An 18,898-nucleotide genomic window follows, 5' to 3' on the forward strand; every position below is an offset into this window, starting at 1 on the left:
CCAAAACTATAAGCAAAGATCAAGGCAAAATTTATGACTGAAACAAGCAGATATGTCAAAATATAAGCAGTAATAAAAACATGTATATATTTCATTGACAGACACTCTTAAAAGGGTCATTCACACATCAATATTTCTTATGTATGCAAGTTGTGTTTTTTTATATGTAACATAACATTTATATTTATTTACGTTTATAATGTAACGTAACATATTTATTGTATATTTGACAAATACACCATTGTATTTTGTTTTGTTGGGTGTTTCTTGTATACCTGCACTGTTCATCCATCCCATCAGAGTCTTTGCTGATGTCATCACTTGTGTAATACTTGTAGCATGACTACAGAAAAGGAAACGGATATGATCACTGATAAATTGTCAGAAAGGTAAAGAGGAACGTTCAAAGAAATGTCAATAATGTAAAATAATTAAATATGTGTATTTGGGGTGTTCCTACCTTGCAAATAAGGACTTTGAGTGCAGGATGCTCATACACAGAGTTGCGCTGGAACTGGTTTACTTGTTTTCCACATGCAGTGCAGTTAACCTTCTTCTGCAGGGCATCATCTGTTATTAGAACAAAGAAAATCAGCGGAGACCATTCTTTCTTTTTCCTCACTACATACATCATTTATTACTCATTCATGAAGATCCATGCACAATGTTTTATAAATAATGTAATACACCTACCAGTATTTTTAGGTTTAAAATCCACTCTGAGCTTCATGGCACCTTTATTTTCATTGCCAGCTGGCCTCATCACTAGAGTGCCTGAAGAAAGACAGCAAAATTGTATCAGCGTCCGATTAAGCATCAACAATCAACAGCATCAACAATGCAGCCACATGCAGAATGGATTGCTATGGTAAATACAGTAGCTGCATTGGTCATACCTTTAGACGTGTTATTGTCTGAAGGATTGTCAGAGCTTTCACCTTCATTTTCGCTTTCAGCTGAGGTGTCGGATTCATTAGGTCCAGTGTGCTTCGCTACAGTAGTTGGCTTCCTAAAACAAGTTAGCACAAAAAATACATATTTTAAACAATGTGAGATATGCTTTGGAAAAACATGATAAAAAAACCCCTGAAACATTTAAGTAAGCTGGCTCTCACCTCCTGCTGCGAGAAGAGGATGGCTTCATGTTTTCTGTTGAGCTACCAGGCTGACAGGGATTTAAACATTTATTTTACTACCACAACGGCAATAATAAACAATATACATTGTCAACAAAGATGTAAGCACATTATTTGTCTGCAAAGGAGCTGCATACTTACCTCCTCTGCTTTTTCTGCCATTTGATTAAGGTTTGAATCAGAAGATGCCAGACTCATATTACCTAGAGAGACATGTGAAGATTTGTTTCCTTTATTAACACATCAGTAACACAACAGTAATTAAAGATTAGACTGCATATAAAAAAATATTGTTTTATATTGTTTTTTCCTTGAATGTTAAACTTCAGAAGTTGTTGTCATTTTTAGGTAGCTAGACTATAAATTAAACAACAATTAATTGATCATTAATCCATTAGTAAATCGATCACCTATGTTGATAACTGATTTGCCGTGTTTTATTTTCAGTGTTTTATCAGCTTCTTAAATGTGAATATTGTGAAGGTTTCATGTGCTCCATTTAACAAATAAATCACAAAAACTGAATAATTTTGGTTTGTGAACAAAACCAGACATTTGAGAACATCTTCATTTCTAGGTTTGGGAATATTTCCTGACCTTTTATGAACCAAAATACGGGACAGATTAATTGATTATGAAAATAACCGTTAGTTGCAGCCAAATATGTAATACAAATCCATGATATTCTAAGGTAGCCCTCTCAGATATTGTTATTATCTGTTACTTAAAATATGGTCAAACTGCTCATTATGTATTATGTCTATAAAAAAAACGGGGTGTAGGCGGTTGACAGCGGCAGAGTTTATAGTCTCATAGGAAGACACGAGCAAAACCCGATTCGGAGAGAAGACAACAATGGAAAAAATACGCTGACAAATGTTATAATACCATAATTGAGCCGAGCGGTGCGCTACCTGCGTAAAACACGTGCATTTATTTTCAGCTCATTACACGGATCCAGAGGTACCCCAGTTTAACGGCCGTTCGGCGTCATCATAATGTGCTGGTTAGATCGCCGAAAGATGTGTTCCGCTAACATTCAGTCCTTCTCGCAGTAGCCAGGCCTGAAATATGTGCAAAACCTAGTGGCATTCCTTAAAAACAGAGCACACTCGCCCAAACTAACAACTCCCACTCGTACATTTGCTGCTGCTCGTACCTTCGTCTTCCACTGTTTAGACAACACAGGAACTCCTGATTCGGGGAAGCTAAGCACAAGTTGACGCTGCTAACATTAGCGGGTTAAGCTGTTGTCGCGTAACCAGGCGAGTCGTTCTCAATGCCCAGCCATTCCTGCAACATGACTAATGTATGCATGAGAAAGTACATGAGATGCACCGAAAAAATACATGCACAGGCCTTCCGTGCCTGCGACGGTACCGTGGCGCGAACCAAACAGCGCAGTAACCGCAGCCTGTCACTTCCTAGCTGCATCCTAAGTAGCAATCCAACATTTGCCTACAGCAAAAAAAACAACATGTTATATAGGCACAAAAATCACTTTTTTAATAAAGACAACCGCACTGACAACACCCTCGAATGCGCACAAGTGCTGCTACATTTGCGTGTGTACGAACTTGTCTGTTGCCGGTTGCGCAGCTAGTCGCTAGCTGCAACTCGGCTAGCATAGGTTGCTAAGTTGGCCCGGTTCGCCTCCAGTGAAAGCGGCACAGTTATCAACGTGAAATGACTTGTGCAAACAAACACATGAAACTGCGCTCCTACCTGCCGATCGCCGCCGTCATTGCTTGAGGACCAGAGGCGCGTTTAGTCTTTGTTGTTTTGTTAAGGAAACAGTTCGATCGAATTTGCGATATCGGCGGTATGATGGCGAGAAAAGCCCGTGAATACCGAAACAACTCCGGTCAGGGCAGACAAAGCCAGGTGACCATCTTGCCGGATGGCTGTGGACGCAGTAAAATGGCGCATCTATCCTAAATCCTGTGTGATTTCCTATTGGCTGAGCGCTGCAGACGGTCTCATAATCGGAATGGTTCGGGTTCACCGAAGACCACCGACGTCTCTTTACGTCAGTTTTATATCATTTTTATATATATGTTCATATATATACATACACATACATATATAAAAAATATACGCACATACGTTCACATCTACACATACATGTATATATAGACATTTACATACACATGTCAAATATAAGAAATGTTACATGTTTTTTGGGGCATTTAAATAGAAAAAAAGAGAGAAAATAAAAATGAAAACCCACGATACAAAAAAAAAAATCCATACAGTGACACACACAAGATATTTACATAAGGTGCAGTGGGTTAAAAGGAATTCTTATATCTCAAATCTGCATTTGTTAACATTAATATAATGACAGCATAAAGGCACTTGTGGTGCAAGAATGTAAACATAGTGGATTAAAAACAAAATGTATTCCTATTTACCTCACTTTCACAGTTTCTAAATTAAAAGAAAAAAGTAAAATACAACACAATTGTGTAGTGAGTGAAACCCGGTTGTGTTCTGTGACTGGTTGGTTCAGTCTTTCAAATCTGCACAGGATGTGAAAACAACTTGAACATCTAACTGCATATAACACATGCCCTATTATCTATAGATTCTTGTTATTAATGTATAATAAAAATAATAAAAATGTTTTATGTGTTATTAGAGTCTATGGATTAAAATGTAGATGCATTAAACCAGGTCTAGTCACAATGCAAAAAGGGTTTGGAATCATCGGACTATGCAGCATATCACATAAACCTGTAGTAGGATTCTAGATGAATTATTGTGCTGTGAAGTTTAATATAGAGAAATCCTAACTCTCCACGTCAGAGAAACATAATTGCTGTACTGACTGTGTCAAATAAAGTGCACTGCTGTGAATATTGTGAATCTACGTGATATTACCTGAAGATGGGGCTCTTACTCAATGTTTGTGTGTTGGTGACACGACAATGAATCTCCCACAGCATCAATGGTAAATGTAAAATGTGTTGTTAATGTGTAAGTATTGGCTGAAAATCCTGTTTTATTAGACAAGTCAAAAGAAAGTTTATCTATTTTCTGTTATAATTCTTATGTTTCGATATAAGTGCTTAATTTATGCATGTACAATTTAAAAGTGCCAACATAATTAACAAACGTGTATTTATTATTGTTATTATTTTCCTATCACCCAGAGTGAAACTGGGTCACATTTTCCTCCTCTTACTAATGTGTGGAGTTTAGAACTTTTTTCCATATTTATTAGGACATTTCTAAAGGTGAGAAGTCACAGATCACAGATCACAGACAAATGAACAGCATCAAGTGTAAGTGTCACAACGTTTTCCATTATCAAAATGGCACCCACTCTTCATTTAAAAAAAAGGCTTGTGCATGATATGCAAGTTAGCACTGATGAAAGTAAAAGCCCAACAGAATTCCCCTACAGGAACCCTGAGCAGACAAAAACAATGAATTATGACGATAATCATTTTACTATCATAACAATGGCAAGGATGTGAATAATTATGTTTATTAATTTAAAAAAACAAAACAAAAAAACCCATCAAGTTAAAACCATGACAAATTATTCCACAAGTGCCTACACGCTGACACTTCAGTCATTTAGCAGAGACAGGAAAAGCCCATGTGTCACCAGTGATGACCTGGTTACATTAAAACATGCTGGTTCATTGAGGAGAGGCTGAACACGGGTAATCGTTCATTTGACCATCTTCACCAGTTTCTTCTGCTGTTACACTTCAAAATGTCATTATATTCAACTGTCATCACTTCACTGTGAAGTCATAGTATTTGGTCATTACATGAGGCGCGAACTCCTGATGTGTTCTTATTTTTTTATCTTCGATATGAGGAAGCTTTAAGTCTTCACCCAAGATAATGATCATGATAATGATCAAGTACTTGAGCTGATAATTAATAGCTGCTTACTAATACATAACCAAAAAGCCCATGTGGAAAAATTTGATAGTAAAACAGATACACATCATTGGCTTCCTCCTCTGACGTGTGATGTGCTGTGGTCTGTGTGTATTTAAGTGACAGTATGTGTGGAGCATATTCAACTCACTCTTCTCATCTTGACAGTGTTGACTTGTAATCTCGATCATAGACATGAGGAACTTCACTGTCCAGTGCTTTGCAGTGATGATGATGATGGTGATGGCTGAGGCGGGTCGCTTAAGAACAGTGGACCAGCGAAGAGTCGTTGGTGAAAAAGCGATCGCTCTGCAAAACGAAACGATGGTGACGGAGATGGTTGAGGCGAATCCTGTAAAACCTGCATACCTGCTGAGATTCATTCATGAAGAAGCAATGGCTCTGCAAAACAAAACGGTGAACTGCATTTCTATAATCATGTTGGTTGTTTGTTTAATTGTGTACTGACTTTCTTATTCTGTTTTTTAAGCTGCCAGTTGTAAATGTGACATATCAAAGACACAACGGGATATGCTGGGTATGTTGGCAACCTTTTATTATTACTGATACGTATGCACAGTGATCTTTACACTCTGTGAGCACTTTGAATCTATTCATGATTCACACCTGTCTACTAGTTTGTTGGACAGCATCACTAACTGCAACTTTTCTCCACACAGGGCAAGTTCTTCTGTTTGGCTTGGCAAACACTGGATGCTGCACCCGCAAATTTAAACGAGATGGCAAAACTGAAACGTCAAATTCATAGCTACAACAACGCGGTAAAGCAGAACTTTGTGACTCTTTGTTGACATTTGTTATTAAAAAAATCAATATTCTCTCTGTCACTTGAGTTCTGTATTCAAGTAGATTTCTGTTCACATGAAATTAAGGTTTTGATGTTTTCATTTTCAGTATGGGCTCGTTAACTGTGCCCTGGACAAACAACATAAATCTCATCTAATGAGATTTCTGAAAGACATCATCGAATGCTCATCTTTTGGGCCCATTCCACATCCACCTAAGGCTCACATCTCAGGATCACATTAACTTTTGGGAGTGACCATATTATTTAAGTTATTGTTATTTATTAGAAAATGTCATATTTATTTTCTTGCATGTTTTTGTAACAATATTTGTACGCATAAATAAATTATAATATGAAATCAGTTTGTTGTCATAATAGTTTTTTCCACATCATGCCTGCTTTAAGTCTTTTATTTGTCAGCGATGTATCCAAATCATTCTAGTGTAAATGTTCAGTAAACCATTTACAGCTTTTGACAACACCAATTACTTATTGAGTTTACAGGTTCTCCAAAAAAAATAGCAATTAACAAATCTCCTTATGGCTGTTATGTGACAATAATGGCCTCAATCACAAACATTTCCGTCAAAAAACTTTCCTCCCACATCTTGAACATTACATTCAAGAACTCCCCAAGACTAATTCCATTGAATTCAAGGGCCCGACACATAGTATGAGATATGAATGATGATCAGTTATAATCAGTTATAACACTAAGCAGTTTTATTTTTCATATTTTATTTTCAACTGTCTGGCTTTACAGAAGCAGAAGCACTTAAATGGAGTGCGTCTTAATGTTGTCAGCCCCTCTCAGCTGCTGTAGGCGTTTGGCAGAATGTGTTTTCTGCGACATACACGGAGTTTTCAGACAGGATTTCAGAGAGTATCAATAACTTAACACAGACAGATGAAGATGGGAACAAACATGTAAAATAATTTAATAAATAAAATATCTAGGGTGCATGTAAACAATTTGACACACAGTATGGTCCAAAATAAAAGTCAGTTTGCCTCCGACACACAGAACATAACATCGAATTATCTCCACCAAAGCCTCGTACTAAAGTGTTTGACATATAGTACTTATGGTGTCTCTCAATAAAACAGAGTTTTTTGAATACTGAAAATAAAAAAAAGTGACTTGCTTGGATCTTGAAATAGCACAAACCTAAAATTATACAGCACACCTTTCAGTTACATAGTAGTTCTGCTCTTCTTGATGCTCCCACACTGTCTTTACTTTCATTTCCCCACAAAAATGGCATATTTAGTCAGTGGAAAGCAACACTAAGGCTATGGCTTGTGTTCAAAAGGATAATTTATTTTCATTTTTTTTTTTTATTTAAGTGCAAGTGCACTCTTATATCAATCCAGTAACGGGCCATTTAATATGAATCGGTATTTCTTCAGAAGGCAGGGAAAACGGATACATGTGAAAACTTAATCTGTGGTAGCATTCATGACATAAGACTTGAACTCAGCAGTTACGTGCACAATTCTATTTTCAGCATTCTGTCAATTTTGTCGCCGCATTCTAATTTTTAAAGCCACTGAAAATTATAAATGTTGCGAGTGAAATGTGCCGATGAAATTCATCTGCTCGTTTTAAGTCAAGGATGACGTCACTTGGTGTAAACCAAGGCAACATTAAAAAATGTTGGTGGTCTTACACTACGCTATGAATCTCTTAAACCTATCGTGAACGAACCCTCAACAACAGCACTTTCAAATTCCAAACCTAATCAGCTATGCGGTGCAATCAGATAACATTTTAAATTATGTTCGACAGTGACTTTTATAGACTTGACTGACTTCTTTTCATAAGGTAATATGATAGTTCCGATGACATCTAGCTGTCCCTTCCGCCGCCTTCACTGCAAAAGGGATTCGATCACAGCTTCTGGCTTTGCAGATCTTTTCCTGTGGGGGGATGAGTGCAAGATATTATCAACAATTTCTGAGAGGTGTCAAGTTTCTGATTTCTCAGAAGAGAATATCAAGATAATGTTTCATGCATATATTATATACACACATACAAAAGGTGCAATGGGGCAGAAAATTACAACTGACTCAGGAGAACCCGCACAAGATTTCCAATGTGCCTGGACTGTCTGTTTAAGCACAAATGGCAAATAAAAACCTTGAACCTTGAACCTTGAAAATGAAATAAACAGTCAAATGTAGCTTAATGTCCATTTTACACAAAATGTAAAGTGTTTTATTGCACATATTGCAGGGTAATTTGACCTTGGACTGAAGGTTGCCTATACATTCCTATTGCAGACAATAACCAGATGTTAGCAGGTTGCTGGGGTTTTTTTGACCAGTGGAAAATCATTTTAATCCACTTCAATTCAATCTTTACTGTCAGCGTTTCACTTACACTTCTGAACAAAATTCAATTTCTCACGATCCCAGTCGCTCACAGTGCCAAAAACTAACATGTTTAACTGGAGCTGAAGAGGCTGCTGTGTTCAAGCTCATGTCGTAATCAAGGCTAAGTGGACTTAACTGAAGTATAGATGGAAAACAAACGAAAATGGCAAGGAGCTACACCTTGCGTAAATGCTGGCCAAGACTATGAACTGTGAATCACCCCAGAATCATGTCTTAGTTTTCCAGGAATGCTCCCATTACCCTTTCCAAGTACCATTGAGTGAAGAAATCAAATAAAGGGCTGATATTAAAAAGGTAGAGTGAATAAAAAAACAAGGGTCAGAGACAAATTTAAATTTGGTTTGAAACCACTTTGAGACAGCAGCATAATGAGAATAACAATTAAAAATACACAATGACTGTATCTGAGAAACTACATGGTGGACTGGTGCATCAGTAATGTTCAGCAGGATTTGGCATTTTAGATAAAGTAGATTACCTTCGCCCAGTCTTGGGTCGACCACTCTTGCTACTTTTGGAGGTCCTTGGCCTTTCTAGTTTCATCAGTGACTGTCGCATGCTTTCCTCTGTGTAGGCCAGATACACATGGGACAGATCCACCTCAAATGGCTGAAAGATACAGTAGATGAGAAACGTCAACAATTCTTTGTAAAGGAGAGAAAGTGGAGAAAGAAAACATCGGCCATTACAAAAAAACTTACATCTTTTTCTTTTTTGTCTGGGGCGGGAGTCTGTTTTCTCATATTATTGCCAGTGTATGCCACACATTTCTGAAAAACATTAATGACAAAATGTTCATAAGCCATCCTACACATTCAGACTAATGATCATTAAAATGGCGAGTGGTCAGTGAGCTCACCAGCTGCCATTCTCCAATGTCTTCATTCCAGTGCACGTAATTCTCAATCATCTCCTAAAAACAAAAACATGAGAAAATATAAAAACTGAGCAAAGCCCATCCAGGTGCAGAGCTGTTCAGTGTCCGCAGGTATATGCAGATGCGCTAGGGTTGCCGCCTGCAGGAAAAAAGGAGCTACTACATCTCACCACACACAGGCAATGAGTGGTACAAGCACAGCTGTTTGCTGTTTGTATGCATGTATTTAAGGTTTGTTTGTTTCATATCGTTATAAATTCAAATGCCTGACTGTAGGTCCGGTGTTCAACAATTTCAAACATGTAAAGCAACAGAAATGGACGGAAAGAAGTGTCGCTCTCATGTTGCACACTCGTTTCGTCGGGCAGTGTGACTGACAAATGTTTAATGCTTGTTAAAGACAGACAAAAATACAGGAAAAAACACCCAATAAGAGTAAATGTGTTTTCTTTTGTATGCGGTGAGAAAGGAAAACTTGAATACCTGTGACACAGGGTCACATTACATATGTCGGTCTCAGTTGGTCTACATTACTTTAGACATTTCTTCCAGGTTCAGAGAGGTTAATCAGACCATAAAGGATGTACAATCCAAGCTCTTTATAAGATGTTACTACAGGCATATTATAATGGATCACTTCATTTGTATTACTTAAGAGTGGTTCAATCATAATTATTGCGTTTCTCCCATGGTCAACAGGTCAAACAAAATACAAAAAGTCAGTCAGCTTTTGAATATTATGCTTCTGCTTTGTGTGCACAGATGTTAGACATGGTTAACAGAGCAGTACTGACACACACACTCACACACAAACACACACCTGGTAATCCTGGGGAATAAAGTTGTCGATAATGAGCATCTGGAGTCGGAGCTCTCGGCTCAGCTGACGGATATTCTCCAGGAGGCCTTCAATCTCCCTGTGATGCTCTTGCTGTAGATCTGCCATCTAACCGAAAAACAGATTGAATTTAGAATATGTTACAGACAACTGTTACATATCTACACAAAACTCTGCTGCCCCACCACCTGGGCTTTTAACTGACCCCTCTCTGTATTACTCTTTTGTTATGCTTACTTCAGATTTGGCAGCCATCAGCATGGTCCACACTTTCTTCAGTTTCTTGGTCTTTCCTTGAGCCTCTTCCTGCAGACTGGTGTATTTCTCTTCTATGTCCAGGCGTTCTTGCTATTTTAAGGAGGAGAGGGATCAGTGATGATTACGCAGAAAGAAGCTTCAGGAAACTATTGTCTATTATTTTCATACATGCAAGGAACAGATTTCAAATCCTGATGTTTGGCTCACTTGAAACATTGATCCTTACATTAATTTCGCATGCACATGAAGAAAGTGAACGGAAGGAGAGCAAGAGAGCATGAATGTGGTTATTTCCCAACCACAATGAAGCAACTCAAACCAATATTGTGGGTTTTGTTCTCATATCCTGTTACCCTGAGTACCACATGGAAGTGTTGTAAAAGAAAGATGTCATACGGATGTGTGGGTGAAGACTTGTGTCTCTTAGACATGATGCAAGCCTAGATATTATAACTATAATTACATAGCTGGCTAGAAAACAAGTAGAGGATTGCGATTGCTGTTTGTAGGCTAAACTTAGCTGAAGGTTATATACTGGAAATGTGTCAACTTATAGGAAATAAGGCCATTTTTAAAAGGCAGGGTATTGCAATAATATTCTGATGTTACAGTACCACACAACATAAGTTACTATTATCTGTCCTTACTTCTTTCTCCTCCAGCTCCTTCCGCAGCTGCTCTGCTCTCCTGCGACGCTCTTCAAGTTCATTGTTAGACTCTTGCAAAAGCTTCTCCTGCTCCTCAGCTTTGGCCAAGAGGTCCACCCCACCCACGATCACCTTCTTCTCTAAGGCTGACAGTTTCTCCTGGAGGAGCTGATGTTCCTGCCTAAGGTATTAGAGAGGTGTTATTTCATCTGCCATACTGTACAGACAACAAATGCTTTCACTCAATAATAAATATTGTTCTTTTCATTGACTCACTGGGCTTTAAGCAGGTCCTTCTCCCTCTTCTCCAGCTCTGCTCTTGCCTTGTTCCTCTCCTCCTCCTCCATGTCTAACTTGGCCTCCAAAGCTTTTCTTTCCTCTTCAATCTTTGCCTGCATTTCCACCATCTTGTCTGGAGAGACCTTCTTCTTGCCTTTAAAGAGACACACAGAAAACCATATTGTCCTTAATTGTGTTTACCTCATGGATTATATTATCTGTGTCTTCTCAAATTAACCACATGTCAGAATAGGTTAAATACAGATTAATTTCTTCAACATTGCACTTCAGGGTTAGTATTTTTTTAGTATCTGTGCAGTTTAGTTAATTAACTTGCATTACATAAATTACATTTATGAGATTTTGGTGGAACCTGGGTCCTAGTAAGTGTCAGTGAGATCCAGCTACATTAAGTTATGACTTGCTTGTTAGTGTAAGCAATATAACAGAAGTGAAATATGAACTGAAATTTGGATTATCAAATTAGTCAGAATTAGTGACATTGCTACTAAGATACATCCATTTGGACAGTTAATGGGCACCTGGACAGTATGACCATCTCACCAACCTCTTTCTTCTTGAATTAAGAGGTGTTTAGCATGTCACACGGGCCGCATTTGCACCGGGAGGAGAGAAAGAGAGAGACACAGACAGAGAGCAACACATTACAGAGAACTCTTGACAGTCTTAAGACCCTACAGACGGAACGCTGCATATGAGAGAAGGAGTGAAAGAAGAGAGGGCACACTGAAAAAGTTAAATGAGGCAGTCATGTCATGTGGCAGGAAACAAAAGTGAATCACTTCACATAAATCATGAAACAGCATGAATACAAGACTTGACCCCTTTCACACAAATATGGTCATATAGGCAGGTGCGGAAACACAGACAAATGGGACAGTAGTTTGACACCCAGTGGACAAATCAGGAACAAGTGCAGAAACACACGGAAGAGGTGAAAGCTGAGGCTGATATGAAGTTATGAGGCCTACGACGCTCAAAATCTAGTAACTTAGGTAATGTGAAATAAATGGTAGAATGTACTTAGAATGATGGTAATCTTTTGGAAGGACAGGTTTGAGAGTGTAAGAGTCCAGTTTGAACTACTGGAATCTGTACTGAAACATCACTGCAACTACGGCACATCAGGAAACTTTTTTGTGTAAATTCTAACAGCACAGAAGAGGCTAAGGGAAATTATAATGAACCATTCACATATGAAATGTAATCTTTAAATTCAAAGTTCAAGAGTAGATTAAGAGAGGCCAATGTCAATCATACACTTGACACAATACAGAGATCATATGACTTCCTCTGTGTAAAATGCACAACCTTCTCAAGGTTAATAAAAGTAATAATAATCATAATGTGAAATATGCATGTTTTTGAATTTCCTTTTGGAACAAGTAAAAAACATGGTATGTTAAGGGTCCAGTGTGTCAATATTTGTGTGATATCCAATGGTGAGACTATTGGCACTAGGGGGGCGACTCCACTGGTTGCACAAATAAGTCTGTTTAAATGAAAGTCTTTGGTTAATGAGCCTACTTCCCACTTGATTTACAACATATGTCAACATTTTCCTGAAGAGTTAATGGTCTCAATCACTAGTTTCACATTCCTATGGATGGCGTCAGGACCAGTTGCTACTTGACTGCGACAAAAGGACGTTCTTTCTGTAGTGATGAGGAGCAGTAGCTGCTGCTGCGGCTCTCCTCACTGTCTGGAGAGGAAGCGGACGTGCCCACCACAACACAATCAGTGAGAGATAGGTTGTGATAGGTTGTGTAGCTTAAAGCAAAAATATGCACTTTGTGTAAGTGAAATAGTGAAATAGTGAAATAGTGAAAAAGTGAAAAAAGTGAAAAAGTGAAAAAATCACTCGGTTACTTGGGGCATACATGCATATGGTAGAATAACAGAATTACCTAATACTATAGTGGAGAGTGACCAGTATCAACCTTCCTGGAACATGAACCTCACAGGAACTTTGGTGTCACATATGCAACCCAAGTTTATTGTAATAGAAATAAAAGTGTGAACACAAGGGGAACTCCTAAATAAGTTCAATGTTTATACAGAACATGAATGAATCACTAACCTAAAACTGACTTCTGCTGAATAAATATCTAAAAAGGTATGTATTGCTGAGTCATAATGTAACAAAAAAAATAGGGCAGGCTAGATCAGATATATAGACGTATAACCCATCAAGGTCCCAAACCTGATATTAAAAAGCTGTATAAATTAACACTCCTCGCAGACAGAAGATTGCATTGATATGTAGTCATAGTTTTCTAGAAACTTACATTTGTGCACTCATCATATATATTTACCTCTTCTTCTCCTGCGACCCTCTCCTGCCTCTCCTCCTTCATCTTCACCTTCATCCATCTCTTCTGATCCGCTGCCCTCTGAACCAGAGATCTCTTCACCTACAAACAACATTTTTTTTTTTTTTTTTTTTAAAGAAAAAGTTAATGTTTCCTTCCATGTAGCTGAATGACACAGATTAATGCAGAACTGAGGGGCAACATCAAAAAACACAAAAAAAATAGTTGTTGATCATAAGGGAAAAATTCAAAGCTTGTGATGTTTAAAGCAAAACCAAACAGCATACAATTATAACTGCCAAGATCATTACCCTCTTCTAGTTTCTTCTTCAGCTCCTCAATCTCCTTCTGAAACTGGCGCAGCAGTGCATCCTTAGGATCCTCATTGATCCTGGCTTTGTTCTTGATGTTTTTAGCCCTATTGGCATAACGCAGGGTACTGATGGTCTCATCGTAGTTATAGTCTGCAGGGCCTATATTTGCACACTAGGGAGGAGAAAAATGTTATTTAAAAATGTGAGGCAAAAACTGTAATGTCAGCATTGATTATGTACAGCATGTATGGACAATGATATGTGGGGATTTTCTCTAACCCTGATACATATTTCTGGAACAGGTTGAACTTTTCAATGTACCATCATGGTCTTTGAGTTTCCTCCGAGCGAATCCTGTAGAAGACGGGTGAGTTTGGAGTTCCTGTAGGGCACATGCGTGCTCTTGCCATCCACCAGGGCAGAGATGACATTACCCAGAGTGGAGAGAGAAAGATTGATCTTTGTCGCTTCCTTTAAACGCTGACCTGTGGCTCCAGTCTTGCCCTGCCTCTCTGAACCCTGTGGACAACGGGTGGGAGATTATTGGTGGTGGTTAGATGAATTTTCCGCAATATATTTATGACATTACTCTGATGTCATTTAACTTGAAGTTCTGTATACATTTCTGCCCAGATACATACTGCTAGGTCAACCAGATGAAGTTTTCCCATGCGAACATGCTGGTTTCCATCCATACCCTTCTCACTGCACTCGATAGTGATGGTGAAGATAGCATGAGAACGGGAGCTGTGTTCATTCATGTTTGTGGCACCTACAGAGCCTGAACATCGTAAAAAAAAACACAACTAAATGAAATTTCATTTCATACTATTTCATAGTTTCATTTCATTTCATTTTTGCATGAAGACAACGAGATTCAAAATCTAAAAACATTGTCCTATCCTGCTTCACAACATCATACTTACGGTTTTTGTGTCCCAGTGTCATAATCCGGTCCATATCATCAGCATTGTTCACTACATAACCAGACAGGTCTTTGATATATACACCGACATCTGGTCGCTCTTTCACCTGTAATTAAAAACGGAATGTTTAACTATGGAAAGAAAGGGAAAGAAAACCTTTCCTCCATTATTATTACAGCTTTATTGTAAATAATTGAACTCAATGTTCTGGCCTAAACTATAAATATCTTTTTACCTCAAGCCTCTGCAACTGATCCTTGCCCAACAAGTCCCGCACTTCCTCGTTGTAAATCTCAAGATATGAAACACGAACCAAAAATCTGTGAAAGTCAAATGTGTACAAAAAGGTTATGAGAATAAAGCCCTTTAAAACATGCACATAAGCAATATATTCAGGAAAATGTTGCTCTAAAATAAAACAAACAAACAGTCTTTTCAGGGGTGAAGTCAAACTTTCATCAGTGTCACTGAAACTTAGGCCAAATACTTTGTACCTTTAGAAAACACATGCGATCCCCCACTTGATAACTAACTCTGCCATCATGAGTGATGTCTAAGTGCTTTTTGATCAGTGTAAATAACGGCTGTTTTAACCAGGTGTCGTTGCTTTGAAGGGCAGTAAAGGAAATAGTCATGATATAGATGAAACAGTTGCATGTGTGCAGAACTATGCCTAGGTTACAAATATGAACTCTACCGCCCAAACTTTTATTTTTTTTGGCATTCTTGTTGTCAGCTGTACTGAGGGGGTGGCTTTATAGATATATAGGTGACATTTTGATTGCTGATTAGGTTCTCTCTTACCTGGTATCACCCTCTGCCTTGGCAATGTGACCAAAAATATGAGCAAAGGAATTTGGGATAATCCCTCTGAGTTCTGGCACTGCTCTCACACCCTCCATGGTGAATGTTTTACCTGTTCCAGTTTGCCCATATGCAAAAATGGTGCCTGGAATGAACAGCAGAGTGTAAACTCACACAGTCTGTGTCATATGGAATATGGAAATATTAAAATAAATATACAATATATAATATACTTCTTATGTAATTACAGCAAACGATGGAAAAACAAAGTCTGGAATGACAACAAGAGTAGATGGGAAAGGAGGCTATGATATGACTAAAAGGGTTATCATGATAACAATGTTCAATTCAGTTAGGTAACACAATCAATATCAGGTTATTTAAGACTGAGTTTGGTATAAACTTATATGTATTGATTTTGATCTGAAAGTGTGATTTTGCAATGTATTATACTGATATAGAATGACCTTCTGCAATATTGATAATGAATTATTACCTCTGCCACGGAGTTCATGTTTTTGGCCGCACTTGACTGTTTGTTTGTAAGACTCAAAAAGTAAGTGAGTAATTTTGTGGAGATGAAGGCTGTGAGTCAAGGAAGATATCACTAGATGTGGGAGGTGGTGATCATCAATGTTGTCATTGTTTTATTTCCCATCGCTAGGCTATGTGCTGCCTGTTTGAGTGTCTGTACTAGATGATGCAGGCATTACACTTAGGATTCTGATTGTACAGCAAATGGTTTTTGAATTAAAACAAAAAAGAAAGTGTGACAAGAGATTAGTACCATTGTATCCCTCTAATACTGAGTTGACGATGGGGCGGGCTGTGAGATTGTACACATCTAGCTGCTTGCTCTCTGGTCCAAACACAGTATCAAAGGTGAAGGTCTTGGGAGGTTCATGAGTAGTCTCCAGCTTGTTGACTGTAATGGTCCCACGGATCTCGTCCACAGAGACGGCCTGTTTGTGGCCCATCATCTTCTCCTTCTGGTTGAAGGGACGACATCTCACCACCACCTTGACATTATCACTGACCTCAGGTTTCTCAAGCTTATTGCTCTGAAAAAGGAAAATGTAAGCTTATATGTAGTTATAATTACAGGTTGACCTATATGGGTTAGTCTAAGGTCTAAGGTTTTCTATACACAAAATTGCTTATCTGAAATAAACATTCATGGAACCACAGTGAGCCGTCTCTCCAGTCTGTATTTTATGTCTGCACTGCAGGGTCTTAAGTAAATAGATAAAACTAGGTATGCGGTGATGTGAGGATGTCATGTCATAATTATTCAAACCGAAATAATTCAATTCATAATATTATTGTAAAAATAAGGTTTTTATAAAAATTATGGAAAAAAAACAGTTGAACTTATTTTACAGACAATCACTATTTATTTTACGAACAGATGTTGAAATGTTGTAACATATACGTTCAACCATAAAAAGAATTAAGTGAACATTTTAAAATAAAAAAAAACAATCTTCAGGGACCAGCATGTAAGAATGATTGACATTTATCGGTGAGACCACAGAGAAATGTCAATAATTCTTGCACACGGGTCGCTTAAGATTTTGTGTGTAACAATCATTGACATCGAGATCACAGATTGCAACACCCACCCTTCTTTTTCAAAGCATGTCAGGGACCTCTGGTGGCTTTTGTATACTGTACCATAAATGATGTAAACACTGTCTTTTATTATTTTAGATACTTTATTAATCCCCTTAGAGAAATTATTCTCTGCATTTTGACCCATCCTAGAATTAGGAGCAGTGGGCTGCCACACTGAGTAGCGCCTGGGGAGCAATGGGGGTTGAATACCTTGCTCAGGGGTACCCCAGCCCTTTCGGCCTGGTGGGGACTTGAACCGGCGACCTTCCGGTTACAAGCCAAGTGAAGGCGAAGATATCACTAGATGTGGGAGATGGTGATCATCAATGTTGTCATTGTTTTATTTCCCATCTCTAGGCTATGTGCTGCCTGTTTGAGTGTCTGTACTAGATGATGCAGTCAAAGTCGTCTCTAAGCATAGGCCATATAAGACAGTCGCCTAGGGCGCCATCTACTGGAAGGGGCACCAAATGACCACAATGCATGTTTAAAAGCAAATAAACATGCCTTTATTTTTGCCTCTATATTTATTTTTATCTATAACAGGTAATTAATGGAGTATTTTTTTTTCTTTTTTGTAGTGTCCATACTTCTAAACTTCACTGTTGACGACCTTACTAGATTGTGTTTTATTAATTGTTTATTGCTGTGTTAGTTTCATTGTCTTACATTCTTATACAGTGTTCAGTTTTTGATGGAAAACTAACTTTAGTTTTGTTAGTGTTAGTTAGAGGAGTTACAGAAAAATGTGTTTGTGTGTCGGGCACCAAATCCCAATCTCACCCAGGGCACCAAAATGCATAGGGCTGGCCCTGCAAAAGGTCCTGGGATGACTGAATTAAAATGAATCACGAATATAATGTATTGTTTTATCCTTTCATGAAACTGGAAACTGTTACACCGACTTGGGGACGAAAAGATTAATTATAAGAGCAATGAGCAGCATTATTTAAGATTCTGCAAACAAACATGTGCAAGCTTAGATGAATAATAACTAATACAAATCACAGAGAAACGTGTGTTTCATGAGGCGGTCACTACGTATGAGGAGATATCAAACATGTTTCGTCAGCTGTGCTTTTTACTGGGTTGCTAGGCAGGCGAACGCTTTCGTTTGCACGGTCAACTACCGTCGCAGCTAATTGTCAATCAAGTTTTCTGTCATAACTCAACGTGGTTAGTACGTCATACTTCACGGTTTGTGGTGACTGAAAAAAAAAAAACCCCGGTGCTGTGAACAAAAGTGTTCAATTTCCTTCTAAATCATGTCGCAGCGGCAACTGGTAAGCCCCTAAGCTAACCCGGTTAGCATCACATCAGTGAGGTCGGAGGAAGGGAGGAACCCATTTCCAGAGAAAACAAAAAATGCCAGGTCAGGCCTGACGACTTACCGGCATGGCGAGGAAGCAGAGACGAGATTATGACGTGATTTTTAGGACAGTGAAATGTTCGTACGCCTTTGTTCATGTGACGCTAAGCTATCCGAAGAATTTAAATGTCAGTGTAGTGTCCATAACATCCGATAGCTTGTTGTTACGACTGAGTCAACCTGCGCATGCGTACAGGGGAGGCGGTCTCTAATATTACAGATATTAGCAGTTATATTTACATGGGGGTATACAGTAGGGCTCAAACATGTGATATTGTTGTTTCATTTTTCAGTATGTCTTGTGACAAATAAACAAATACTTCAGGATATCACTACATTAATGTCCTTCTGGGACTTACTGTTTGTATATTGTCCCAGACAGTGAGTAGCCTTTACAC

At 38.4% G+C, this 18,898-nt stretch overlaps 2 protein-coding genes across 4 annotated transcripts in view; both read right to left on the reverse strand.

The window, feature by feature from the left end:
• The window catches only part of atrx (ATRX chromatin remodeler), a 29,652-nt gene extending 26,589 nt beyond the window's left edge, over positions 1–3,063 (reverse strand). Inside the window, exons 1-7 of one of the 3 annotated variants that reach the window (XM_058649859.1) lie at positions 2,862–3,063; positions 1,278–1,339; positions 1,116–1,165; positions 897–1,009; positions 694–774; positions 461–570; positions 276–343 (exon numbers count right to left, since the gene is read on the reverse strand). In XM_058649859.1, the coding sequence (XP_058505842.1) occupies positions 276–343; positions 461–570; positions 694–774; positions 897–1,009; positions 1,116–1,165; positions 1,278–1,334 (479 nt within the window). In that variant the 5' untranslated portion in view covers positions 1,335–1,339; positions 2,862–3,063. Of the gene's footprint in view, positions 1–275; positions 344–460; positions 571–693; positions 775–896; positions 1,010–1,115; positions 1,166–1,277; positions 1,340–2,050; positions 2,085–2,861 lie in introns of those variants that run through there. The other 2 variants (XM_058649860.1, XM_058649858.1) reach the window with 2 other exon arrangements.
• Positions 3,064–6,758: 3,695 nt separating this feature from the next.
• Positions 6,759–18,695, reverse strand: kif3a (kinesin family member 3A). The gene is made up of 17 exons (XM_058649862.1): positions 18,523–18,695; positions 16,305–16,578; positions 15,518–15,662; positions 14,949–15,033; positions 14,714–14,819; positions 14,429–14,568; positions 14,109–14,306; positions 13,785–13,959; positions 13,477–13,575; positions 11,138–11,294; positions 10,862–11,042; positions 10,194–10,304; positions 9,939–10,064; positions 9,101–9,154; positions 8,943–9,011; positions 8,720–8,850; positions 6,759–7,764 (listed from the first exon to the last, which is right to left on the reverse strand). Exons 1-17 carry the CDS (start codon positions 18,526–18,528, stop codon positions 7,716–7,718), a joined length of 2,106 nt encoding a protein of 701 aa, XP_058505845.1. The 5' UTR covers positions 18,529–18,695; the 3' UTR covers positions 6,759–7,715.
• Positions 18,696–18,898: the final 203 nt, after the last annotated feature.

Source organism: Solea solea, chromosome 14 (genome assembly GCF_958295425.1).
Source record: "Solea solea chromosome 14, fSolSol10.1, whole genome shotgun sequence".
Taxonomy (NCBI): Eukaryota; Metazoa; Chordata; class Actinopteri; order Pleuronectiformes; family Soleidae; genus Solea; species Solea solea.

Bases quoted from the DNA above. Each gene is read 5' to 3' on its own strand.
- kif3a (XM_058649862.1), bottom strand. The intron at 11,295-13,476 runs GTAAATATATAT...GTCTCTTTAAAG, and splicing joins GGGTCGCAGGAGAAGAAGAG to GCAAGAAGAAGGTCTCTCCA. The intron at 9,012-9,100 runs GTGAGCTCACTG...AATGTTTTTCAG, and splicing joins ACATTGGAGAATGGCAGCTG to AAATGTGTGGCATACACTGG.